At 33.5% G+C, this 12,700-nt stretch overlaps 1 protein-coding gene and 1 long non-coding RNA gene across 5 annotated transcripts in view; both read left to right on the top strand.

Annotated features, from left to right (window-relative positions):
• The window catches only part of SOS2 (SOS Ras/Rho guanine nucleotide exchange factor 2), a 78,913-nt gene that overhangs the window by 59,168 nt on the left and 7,045 nt on the right, over positions 1 to 12,700 (top strand). For all 4 annotated transcript variants that reach the window (XM_082735140.1, XM_082735142.1, XM_082735141.1 and 1 more), the window contains 5 exons: positions 2,764 to 2,881; positions 3,894 to 4,066; positions 7,226 to 7,342; positions 8,528 to 8,789; positions 9,331 to 9,372. In XM_082735140.1, coding sequence (XP_082591266.1) covers positions 2,764 to 2,881; positions 3,894 to 4,066; positions 7,226 to 7,342; positions 8,528 to 8,789; positions 9,331 to 9,372 — 712 coding nt within the window. The remainder of the gene's footprint in view (positions 1 to 2,763; positions 2,882 to 3,893; positions 4,067 to 7,225; positions 7,343 to 8,527; positions 8,790 to 9,330; positions 9,373 to 12,700) is intronic.
• Positions 9,388 to 12,203, top strand: LOC309866993. The gene is made up of 2 exons (XR_014312910.1): positions 9,388 to 11,765; positions 11,989 to 12,203. It is a non-coding gene; the product is annotated as an uncharacterized lncRNA (long non-coding RNA).

Here is a 12,700-nt window from a genome sequence, read left to right on the forward strand (position 1 = left end):
AGAAAGTATATGTTAAAATTAAAATACACATACTCTTGGGCCCAGAAATAAAAGTGCCAGACTATAAAGTTAATGTTCAAAGATGTTGTTTCTGCAGTATTAATTGGAGTAGCAGAAAACTAGAAGCAACCAATATGTCCCTAAATAGAATGACTAAATATGTTGTTTTATACCTGTAGTGTAGAATATTGTTCAGCTATAGAAAAAAAGTGAATAGGATCTATATGTATGTCTTAAAATAATATTTATGATTTTTAGGGGAAAAGTCATAAAAAAACTTCAGAATAATGAATATAATATGATCTCTTTTTTATGTAACATAAAAACAGAACAAACCCTAAACATGTTACTAAAATTGCATGAGCATTGAGAAGATAATACTTTTTTTTAACATTGCTTCTTTATGATTAGAAAGGCAAGCTGCTTTCATATATGTATTTTTCTATTTGAGTGTTTGCATTTTATTGCTTTGTGTGAACTTTTTATATATGAAGGATATTAACAGTTGAATATTGCTAAATATTAATCTGTTTAATAGATTTTGAAAACTCTAAAGTAGTATATTTATTTTAAAAGGTTAAGTTTTAGTTTTTTAAAATACTGGGTATAGAACAGTATTTATAAAATATGTATAAGGCAAAAAGAATAAAAATACAAAGAACACCTGTATACCTGGTTTAAGAACACCTCCCCATTCCATCTCCATCCTCACCCCTTCAACTATCATTCTGAATTTTGTCCTTATTATTCAACTTTTTTTCTGTAGTTTTACTTATTTGTATCTCTAAACAATGTACTATTTCATTTTGCGTGTTTCTTCATTACATATGAATATAATTCTTCAAACACTTTTTTCATTCAATATTATCTTCCTAAAATTCATCCAGTTTGCTTCTTACTGCTATCATTCATTTTTTTTCAGAGCTGTATCATATTATAAGAATAAACTTACCAAAATTTATTTATTTATTTACTAGTTAATGGCCATTTAGACTGTTTCCAGTGTAGGATTATTATCAGTAATAGTACCATGAACATTTTCTACATATATCCTAGTGCACAAATTTCTCTAAGTCATTTACCTAGAAGTAGAACTACTAGATAATAGGTTATGGGTATCTGCAGCTTTACTAGATAATTCTAGATTGTTTTCCCAAATAATTGTACCAGTTTATACTCCCACCAGAAATGTATGAGTTCTAGTTATTTTACCTTCTCACCAGTACTTGAAATTGTCAGTTCTTATCATTTTCCAATTTGTCGTTTTGGTTTATAAACCCCTGATTTATAATGAGCTTGAACCTGTTTTTAAATGTTTATTGGTTTTTTATATTTCTTCTTATAGAAATTTTTTTGTTTTTTTTTGCATTGTTGAGTTTTTCTTATGAATCTCTGTGAGTTCTCTTATATAGTGGCTTTTAATCCTTTGTCAGTTATATGTACTGTAAATGTCTCTTCCCAGATTGAAGCTTCTCTTTTCATCTTTTTTTTTCTATCTTTTGATGAACAAAAGTTCTTACTCCAATCAAATTTATTTTGTCCTGTTATTTGTGCTGTTTATTGTCTTTCTCTATTATCTTAATGTTTTGTCTTTCACATTCATTCCTTAATCCAGCTGGAAATAAGTTTTGAAAAATGTATGGAGTGAGGTTGGAGTTTAATTTCATGTTTTGTTCCATATGGCTAGCCAGTTGCTTCCATACATTTATTGAAAGTTTGATAGGAATTGCATTGGTTCTATAAATTGCTTTGGTTCAGTTGGTGGAGCACTGACAATTTTATAGTGAGTCTTCCAAACCACGAACATGTATGTCTCTCCCTTTATTTATTAATTTAATACAAAGTTTTACGGTTTTCTTGATGATGAGCTCATACCTCTTTTGTTAGATTTATATTAGAATTTTTTTAAAGATCTTGTTTTCTTTATTGATGATATGTAGAAATGCAGTTGATCTTTGCTGATTGGTTTTATATCAATCAACAATGCGAAATGCTCTCATTAGCACTTTATTTGTAGATTTATTGGTTTTTTTTTTTCCACAGATAATTATATCCTCTGTGAATACTGACAGTTTTTCTTTGATTTTCTTTATTTTTCTTGTTCATGCGAGTTAAGACTTCTGTAGAGTACTGAATAAAAGTTAGGGTTTAATCCCCTTTGCTTTTTCCTTAAATTAAAGGAAATACATTAGACAGTTTTCTATCAGTGCATTGTTTGCTGTGGATTTGTGTGTGTGTGTGTGTGTGTGTGTGTGTGTGTGTGTGTATAAACACCTAACTAGGTTAAAAATAAAGTAATTAATTTAGAACAAAAAATAGAATAAATATAAAAGGAATGATTCTGCTTATTTGGTTTACTAAATTTTTGTTCAATTTTTCTCTCCCTTCCACAGCTTTCTCCTTACCCTTAGCCTCAAAAGACCTTTCAGTGGAAATATATTTGAATGCTTTAGGATTATATTTTTCTCCTATAGCTATGATTTGAAATTCTGGCTAATCAGAATTATAACTAACAAGATCTTGAGGAAGAATTTTTTATTTCTTACTCCTCTAATTTATATTAGAAAAAAAAATGAAGTTTTTAAGTTTTATATTTATAGATCAATCATTTCAGGCAAGTACAGAAAGGAATACTTCTCATCTTTAATTTAAAGAATTATTTTTCACATATTTGCAAAATTGTATAGAATTCCAAGCTCTGTGTTCATAAAATGTGATTGAATTGTAAAAAGACAAGTTATACTCAATTTATATATTTTAAAGGCATTGCAGGAAAGAAAAAGGAGAATTTTGGATGATGCTGTGGAATTAAGTCAAGATCACTTTAAAAAATACCTAGTAAAACTTAAGTCAATCAATCCACCTTGTGTGCCTTTTTTTGGTAAGTTACTGAACATGGATTTATATTTATATTTTGAGGTAGTTTGTTGTAGCCAAAAGAGACCAGCCTTTAAAGGCAGATGGTTCTGATTTTTATATCTGAGCATATCTACTTTTATTAACTGTTCATATTGATAAATAAAACTTTGAAGTCTCTGTTTTTTTATCTTTAAAACAGAGGTTATGATAATTATATCTTTGTAGAGTTGTTGTAAGGAGCCCTGTGGGGTCTTTCTGTAAGAGTACTGATTCCATTCATAAGGGCTCCACCGTCAGTATTTAAGCACCTCCGAAGCATCCCACCTTCTAATACTATCACATTGGGCATTAGTATTTCAACTTAGGAATTTTGAACATTCAAACATGCATGCCTGTGTACACAGACACACACCCCACTGGTTGTGTTAACCAAAAATATTTCCGGACAATCCCAAGTATTTCCTAAGGGACAAAATTGCCCCCAGTTGAGAGCCACTGATTTAAGTGAATCCATAATTACATATGAAGAAGGAGCTAAAACCTTTCTTCCTGTCCCAGAGTGAGGAATAATTATTTTTCTATCTAAATTATGGGCTTGGGGAAAACAGAGAATTTACAAATCTATAGTCTTATCACCAGAATTGGCTTATAATTAATCTATTGATCATTAGTTAAGATCATTGGCATTAAATATTTATAATCAAATATTAAATATTTATAATCAAATATTAAAATGGTTAAAGCAGATTTAACACAGACTTTGTGAATGAATCAGCTCTTATTTTAGGTTGTTAGGCTAAGGAATAAATTAAGCCTTTCCTAAGCTGTAATTTTCTTTTTATTTTAAATTCTTTAAATGTTAAAAAATTCCTAATGTAAAATTAATTAATAAGCCCATCAGACTTACCAACATTTTAGGGGTAAAATTGCTGGATTATAGAATGTCTTTCAACTTCACTAGATCAGTTGTTTTTTTTTTCAAATGATTAAGTAACAGATTTTATAACTTTTCTTCAAATACTCTTTTTTACTAGGAATATATTTAACAAATATTCTGAAAACTGAAGAAGGGAATAATGATTTTTTAAAAAAGAAAGGGAAAGATTTAATCAATTTCAGTAAGAGGAGGAAAGTAGCTGAAATTACGGGAGAAATTCAGCAGTATCAGAATCAACCTTACTGTTTACGGATAGAACCAGAAATGAGGGTAAATATTTTCTTTGCTTATCTTTAAAAGAGAACATGTTAAATTCTCTGCAATCTGTTAGAAATATCATAACCACACTTATGCTACTTATTTTACTATAAAAATAATACAGTAAGTTAATTATCACTAGATAGAAGTGGTAAATATTAGATATTCTGTGCTAACAGTCTGCAGTTACGAATATTACTAGGAACGGGGGTGCCAGTCTGTAGAATGTATGACTCTTGTTCTCAGGGTGGTAAGTTTGGGCCCCATGTTGGTGTAGAGATTTTTTAAAAATAAAATCTTTAAAAATATATATTATTAGGGACTTTTTTCGTGAGAGTATTGCTTCTTTGTGCAACTGGTCAAGTAATACTTTCAAAAAATGAATGACAAATTGGAATGAAACTCTCTGATGTCCATGTAGTAAAAAGAAAATCCACTACTAGTACTGTCATTGGTTAGCTATATTACATATTTTATATGTGCCAATGTAACATTAAATAATTAATTGCTTCATAAAAATACTGGGTTTAAATAGGGAAAGAGCTTGGTTTTATATAATATGTATTTGTGTATATGTATAGATGTATATGCTTAGCAAAAAATCATTTTTTTAACATTCTATCAATTGATAATCTATTTTGATCACTAGTTTATAACACTGATTCTGTGTACTGTAAGATGTGGGATACCTTCTAAATCATAGTAGACTATGATACTATGTTTATGTTAAGTGAATTTTATTTTGTTATACTTATTTGAAATTCAGTACATAGTAGCTATCAGAAAAAGTTCACCTGTCACATTAAAAATTGTGTTCAACTTTCAGGCTTAGTGTGCAGGTCAGGCATATTAAGTGAAAATGGGCACCATGACTCCCAATTTCCGAAGTTGTGGGATGGTAACTATTCTTTGTTCCTATTTCAAAACAAAATACACTAAAGTCCTAAGAAAGAATGACTTAAACTACACTGTTATGAAAATATAGACAGCTCTAAAAATGGTGACAAGCTGCTGGTGGTCCCATATTTCATTCTCTTCCCTCATCATGGGGCCAGTCCTTTGTGATATTGAATTTCATAGATCTAAAGAAATATACTCTTGAAGCTTAAAGTTTATAATATATATTTTCCCAAGAAATCATGTTAAATTATAGTTGGGTATATTTGAAATAGTACTTCTAACATTCATATCTCAGTAACTTCTAATAGGTTTTTGTGATCTGTTCTAGACCTTCTCCCATCATTCAAAGCATTAAATAATGCTTTATGGGAGTGTGGGGGCATTTACTTTTCAAGCCATAGTTAACTAAACTAATAAATAGTATTAAAGAATAGAGCAAAGGATGAGAAAAGCAAGAACACTGCTATTATAACTTTATAGAAGTCTTTAAATTACTATTTGGTTCATATGATTTAATTTGGCTAACCTGAATATAAGAACATGCTGTTTCAATACTGTTAAAAGGAGTAATTCAGTTTTCTTGACATTGGCAGAATGCCTGAAATGTGGGAGAATTTTATGTCAGAAATTATGAAACTCATTTTGCCTACTGTTAAAGTGAAAGCCCAGTACTTATTTTTATATATATTTCTTAAACCACTTCAAAGTTAAATAAGGTAAATCCAGTAATTTGCTTCTAAGAAATTTTTCTGAGGAAATAATCATAAATGTACAGAAAAATTTATGCACAAGGAGCTAATAATAATTACTTATATTGTAATACAAAGAATTAGAAAGCATTGCTGTGGATAGATAACTGCCTATGTGGTGATTGGTGAGATAAATTCTGGAACATAATATGATTAAAGACTATAGAGCTTAAGTTTGTACTTATAAAATAAGTAAACCACATGGAAAAATACTGAGTTATCAACTAAAAAAAGGTTAAAGATAACTGTTATGGTTCCAGTATTGCAAAATAAACCCAGAAAATGAAGATACATATATATGCATATATTCATATGCACTGGAATATTACTGGATATTATATATATATAATATATATATAATAACACTGGAACAATATTCTAAGAGTAAAATGTTAATAGATCTCTGGTTGATGAGATTACTATTTATATTTCTTTTTACTCTTTGCTAAAGCATCTGAATTTTCTATCTAAAAACTCAAATATAAGGTTAGAAAAAATTTTTTTCCATAAAGACAGAAAGATTATTTTACTAGAGGTTAGCACAAATAAATTTATAATTGTTCTTGAAATCACTTTTGAATAGAACTTAATCCATCTTGTCTCTGTTTTTTTTTTTCTGATTATCAAAAGTGTCATTCTGGGGGCACCTGGGTGGCTCAGTAGGTTAAAACCTCTGTCTTCGGCTCAGGTCATGATCCTGGGGTCCTGGGATTGAGCCCCGCATCAGGCTCTCTGCTCAGCAGGGGCCTGCTTCCCTCTCTCTCTCTCTGCCTACTTGTGATCTGTCTCTCTGTCAAATAAATTAAAATCTTAAAAAAAAAAAAAAGTGTCTTTCTGGGAACACCTGGGTGGCTCAGTGGGTTAAGCCGCTGCCTTCGGCTCAATGATCCTGGGGTCTTGGGATTGCGTCCCACAGAGGCTCCTTGCTCAGCAGGGAGCCTGCTTCTCTCTCAGCCTCTGCCCGCCTCTCTGCCTGCTTGTGTGCTCTCTCTCTCTTTCTCTCTGACAAATAAATAAATAAAATCTTAAAAAAAAAATGTCATTCTGGAGCATGTGGCTGGCTCAGTTGATGGAGCATGTGACTTTTGATTTTAGGGTTGTAAGTTCGAGCCCCACATTGGGTGTAGTGATTACTTAAAAATAAAATCTTTTTTTAAAAAAGTCTCATTGTGAATTATAACTATAATTCTGTTCTAAACACTTTTGATATCTTACTGGTGATAATTACTTTGTTACAATGAGTAGGAAAAATGTTAACTGTGGGATACTGAGCCATTAAGATGGTAATAAATGAAAATCTGTCCATCTCCTTAATAGAAAATGAAGACAAAATATACAACTCCCGTAGAAAGTGTACAACTTCATTTGAAAGTAGAGAGATTGGAATCAGCAATTCTTGTGAACTCTCAGACACTATGATCTCTTAATTTACTGATTTTTGTTTTGTTTTGTTTTAAGCTGCTGAAATACATGTTCCAATAAGATCTAGAACATGTACTTACGGAAATTTGTCTAATTCCAGAGATTCTTTGAAAACCTTAACCCCATGGGAAGTGCTTCTGAAAAGGAGTTTACAGATTATTTGTTCAACAAGTCACTAGAAATTGAACCCCGAAATTGCAAACAGCCACCTCGATTTGTAAGTTCATTACATTTTTGGGAAAAAATTTTTTAAAACAATATTATCTTCAATGTTTAGTAACCTATTATTAAAATTCTAATTTATTTGAATAGCTATTTTTCAGTCCTTTGTTTTACAGTACTATACTATTTCTAAAGCAATATATACTGTGGGAGGCAATGTTATAGCCTTTTGGTTAAATCTGGTTTATCCTTTATAGCACTTCTTTATCTGTCAGTTTTTAAGCCTTCCTAGTATAAGGTGGAAAGTTGTGAGAAAGTGAGAGCTATAAATGACCAGGAAATGAAAAGACCTGGAAAAAGGAGTAAGCAAGTGTGTCATGGTTCTTTTAGCCTGACTGACCTGACTACTGTCATTAGAGCACCGTAGTCCATGGTCACCACTGGAATGTTCTTCATGCTAAAATTTGCCACTACAGTTTCTAGTTATTCTTGGGTTTGCAGTGGCAACAGAGGTAGGGGAAGACCAGTTTTAAGTAGTTGAACAGAAAGCAAGATGTGGGAGGAATTCGAACGCTTATAATACCTACTTCGAGTCAAGCAGCAAGATGTTACCTCATCTCCACAACAATTTTATGACATAGATCTTACTCTCATTTTACAAACAAAAACTGAGGCTCAGGGTTGTTAAATAACTCTTTTAAGGCTGCAAAGCTAGATATTAGCACCCTGGAGATTTTACCTCAAGTTATCTGAATCTGAGTTCCATGTTTTTTCATTTGGTTACCGCTGTGAGATTTTAAAAAGAGGTACAGAAGTGGAGGGTGGGAGACAATGATAGCAGTTTTCTCCAAAAACTTGAAAGTAGTATTGTGGGGGTTGGTCATTTACTATTAGGAATTTTAAAAAAAGCCTTTTTTTTCCCCCTTGATGTACCTAATGTAATATGTTGTATATATTATGTCTACGGTAAATGTATGTAAAATTGATACCAGTGATTTGAAGAAGTTCAGGTTCAAGAGTTTGGGGAGGAACAAGTTTTCACACAGATTTTCAAGAATTTTATTTCTGCAGTATGAAAAGGTGTTTACTTGTATTAAGCCAGTCAAATCCCCGACATGCTTGCAGATTGAGATTTTATTGTACTCTCTTAACTGTATGCTAAGAATTAATAAGGTAGTGTTAAACCATAAAAATGAAATCCATGCAAATTAGTAATGGTAATTATGTTTGCTTTTTGTAGCCTAGGAAATCAACTTTCTCTTTAAAATCTCCTGGAATACGGCCTAATACAGGCCGACATGGCTCTACCTCAGGCACTTTACGAGGTCATCCAACACCATTAGAAAGAGAACCATGTAAAATGAGCTTTAGTCGGATTGCTGAAACTGATCTTGAATCAACTGTGTCAGCACCAACCTCTCCAAATACACCCTCTACTCCACCAGTATCTGCTTCTTCAGACCTTAGTGTGTTTTTAGATGTGGATCTCAATAGTTCCTGTGGTATGTATTTGATGTAAACCATTTGATAAAAAAGGAATCTTAATGTTTCAGATAATTCTTCTCATCATTTTAATTAAACTGTAGATTCCTTTAATTAAATGTAGATATTAGTATGGAAAATGGCATTTAAATGTAGAAATAATGATTAACACAAGGGATTAAAAGCATCATTTGTGCATTATTTATGCATCTTATTTTCTAATGTATTCATTAAACAAAGATTTGTTTAGTACCTATTGGGCCCCATATTATTGCTCTAAAGGGAGCGACAGAGTAAGAAAACAAGCAGATACGTTTCATGAAGGAAATTTAAAAAGAGACTGTGATAGAGAGGGAACTACTTATGCTAAGAAAGGAAAAACATTCCCTCTACAAAGGTAGCATTCTGTGTTCATTTCTTTTAAAACTAACGTGTCAATAGAGAATGATAAAATTCTGTACTCTCTGTGTTACTACATTTGTTATTTTATGCAAAAATATTTTAAAAGTAAAACCTTACGTACCACCTTTCTTTTCAAATTAATTTTTCTCATTCCAATAGGCAGCAATAGCATTTTTGCTCCAGTCCTCTTGCCACATTCAAGTAAGTAAGAATTTGAGTCAATTCTAATGAAATTAATCAAGTTGATTAAATCTGTATATGAGTATTTGGGTTTTAGCAACATTGAAATTTTTTTAAAAAATGAATGAAATTCTTATAAATAAATTGTGTTACTTGCTTACAACTGAATACTATGTAAACTTTACTATAGTTTTCATCATTTTACAACCTATCAATGATCTAGGGGTTGTGTAACCTTGAACAAATTACTTAGCATCTCCAACCCTGTTAAGGATCAAATGAGATAACGATGTCGCACACCCAGCATATAGATTGGCACATAATCAACAGTGATTTCATATCAGTTGCCTCTCCTCTTTCCCATCCCAACTCATTTTCCCGTGTGGATTATATACTTAAATGTTTATCAGGTTCCCAGACAGCCCTTGATCACTTGTTTCTTCACATGATCTTACTTAAGGCAGTTATTTTAGTAAAACACTATTCTGCCATTCTCATTTATTTCATAATATATGACACAAATGCTGTTACCATTCTTTCTGCAATCATTTGTTTAAAACAGCCCAGGGGCACCTGGGTAGCTCAGTTTGTTAAACGTCTGCCTTCTGCTGCTCAGATCATGATCTTGGGGTCCTGGGAACAAGCCAAGTGTCGGGCTCCCTGCTCAGCTAGGAGTCTGTTTCTTTCTCTCCCTTCCCCCGCCAACGCACTCCCCGGCTTGTGCGCTCTCTTTCTCACTCTCTCAAATAATTAAGTAAAATCTTTAAAAACAACAGCCATCACCACCACCACCACCACCACCACCACCCAGAAAGGCACAGAGAAGCTTCAGGAAGAATTCCCCCAATCTGGATGACTTTTGCTTCTATCACATTAAAGTGTATATAATTTAGGTAGTAATATGAGAGTTCCTGTCAAATGAGAAAAGTAAGGTTAGTCTTTTAAATGTTTATAATTCTGTATCTTAATATTTAAATTTTTATCAAAGTGATATATGCATACAGTTTAAAAGGCTAATAGTACTAAACAGTGAAAATTAAATTGATAACAGTTCCCTACCCCATGTCTCCCCACATCTTTTCTTGTTCCCCAGTGACACTTACACATTTTTAAATGGTGTTTGTGTACTTTTCTCTCTTTTGAATCATTAATTTTAGACAGTTTTTACTGATTTGCTATTACATTAGATGAGAATTCTGCCCTTTATTCTGCCTAATATACTTGTCACATTTTGGGAAAATACTACTCACTATTAAGTCAGGTAGCATATACTATGATTATGTTTCCTTTCTTGTACAGCTCTGTTTTATGAGAAAGTCTTTAATGCTTAGGTGTTTTTGTTTGTTGGTTGGTTTTTCAAACATCTATTGCTCAGTCTTCTCACACCCTTTCTCAGCAGTTTTCCATAAGGTCGACCACTCAGGACAGTTGTCAGGATTTTTGTTTTGCTGTTTAACTTGGAAACTTCCTTCCTGGTGCCCTGTGGTTCTGCTCCAGTTTAGACTGGTTGCTCTCTTGGCCTCTCAACCAGCTGTCATCCTAGAACTTTTTTTGTTGTCATCCTAGAAATCTTTCACTTCTTTTTTTTTTTTTTTAAGATTATTTATTTATTTATTTGACAGAGATCACAAGTAGGCAGAGAGGCAGGCAGAGAGAGAGGAGGAAGCAGGCTCCCCACGGAGCAGAGAGCCTGATGCAGGACTTGATCCCAGGACCCTGGGACCATGACCTGAGCTGAAGGCAGCGGCATTAACCCACTGAGCCACCCAGGCACCCCGAAATCTTTCACTTCTTTCCTGTGTTTGGATCCTTGTTTTTTTGTACTCCTTGTCTCCTTTCTTGATATCTGCCTTATTTTGGTAGAGGCACATTCTCCAGTAGCTACTTGAGAAAGGATAAACATATAAAAGTTTTAAAACTTTTGTATTTCTGAAAATATATTTAATGTATTTAATTGTTAATAGTTTGATGGGGTATAGAATTATAAATCCTTTTCACTAAGAATTTTGAAGGTATTTTCCTATGGTCTTCTTGCTTTCATACTTGCTGTTTAGAAGTCCAGTGTCATTCACTCATAAATTGTTCATGCATAGTTTTTAAATGTCTCATATGTGCAGGCAGTATTCTAGGTACAAGAAATATGGCAGTGAACAAAACAGAAATCCTCTGTCACTGACCTTGTAGTTTCAATTCCTTTTTTAAAACTAGAGTATACTTGCTGTACCAAAGGGACCCCAAAATACAGAACATTAAATGAAATAGAATTCTATTTCTCACAATAGCCAGAGCAAGTAGCCACCTCTGTTTCACAAGCTAGCAGGGCAATTCAAGAATCTCAAAATAGGGCTTCTATCTCTTGAGTTTTGAGCATCTGCTTCACTTGTTACCATTTTCCAGCCAGCAGGAAGGTGAAGGTCAATGGTTTTTGTTTTTTTTTTTTTTTAATTTTATTTATTTATTTGACAGACAGAGATCACAAGTAGGCAGAGAGGCAGGCAGAGAGAGAGAGAGAGGGAGGAGGAAGCAGGCTCCCCGCCGAGCAGAGAGCCCGATGTGGGGCTTGATCCCAGGACCCTGAGATCATGACCTGGGCCGAAGGCAGAGGCTTTAACCCGCTGAGCCACCCAGGTGTCCCAGGTCAATGGTTTTTATTAGAAAAAATCTGCGGGACACCTTGGTGGCTCAGCTGGTTGGGCATCTGTCTTCTACGCAGGTCATGATATCGGTCTGGGGTCAAGCCCCAAGTCAGGCTTCCTGCTCAGGGGGGAGGTTGCTGCTCCCTCTCCCTCTAACCCTCCCCCTGCTTGTGCTTGCTCTCTCTCTTTTTCTCAAATAAATGAAAATCTTTTTTTTTTTTTAAATATTTATTTATTTATTTATTTATTTGACAGAGATCACAAGTGGGCAGAGAGACAGGCAGAGAGAGAGAGGAGTAAACAGGCTCTCCATGGAGCAGAGAGCCCGATGTGGGGCTTGATCCCAGGACCTGGGACTATGACCCGAGCCGAAGGCAGAGGCTCAACCCACTGAGCCACCCAGGCACCCCTCAAATAAATGAAAATCTTAAAAAAAAAATAATAAGAAAAACATGATGTGGGACTTGCTCACATTACTCCTGCTCTCATTCCATTGGACAAAACTTCAGCTACAAGGGAGGCTGAGAGATGTTGTCTGTAGCTAGGCAGCCTTTTGTCTTGCTACAATACAGGGATCCTATTACTACAAGGAAGAAAAGGGTAGATATACTGAGGGATAGTTAGAAGTCTCTGCCATAGTATATTCAAGAAAGTTTCAGAATCTTCTCTTTATTACTGATGATCTATATATTTGCAATTATCTGCTTTAGTAT

Source organism: Mustela nivalis (genome assembly GCF_964662115.1).
Source record: "Mustela nivalis genome assembly, chromosome: 6".
Taxonomy (NCBI): Eukaryota; Metazoa; Chordata; class Mammalia; order Carnivora; family Mustelidae; genus Mustela; species Mustela nivalis.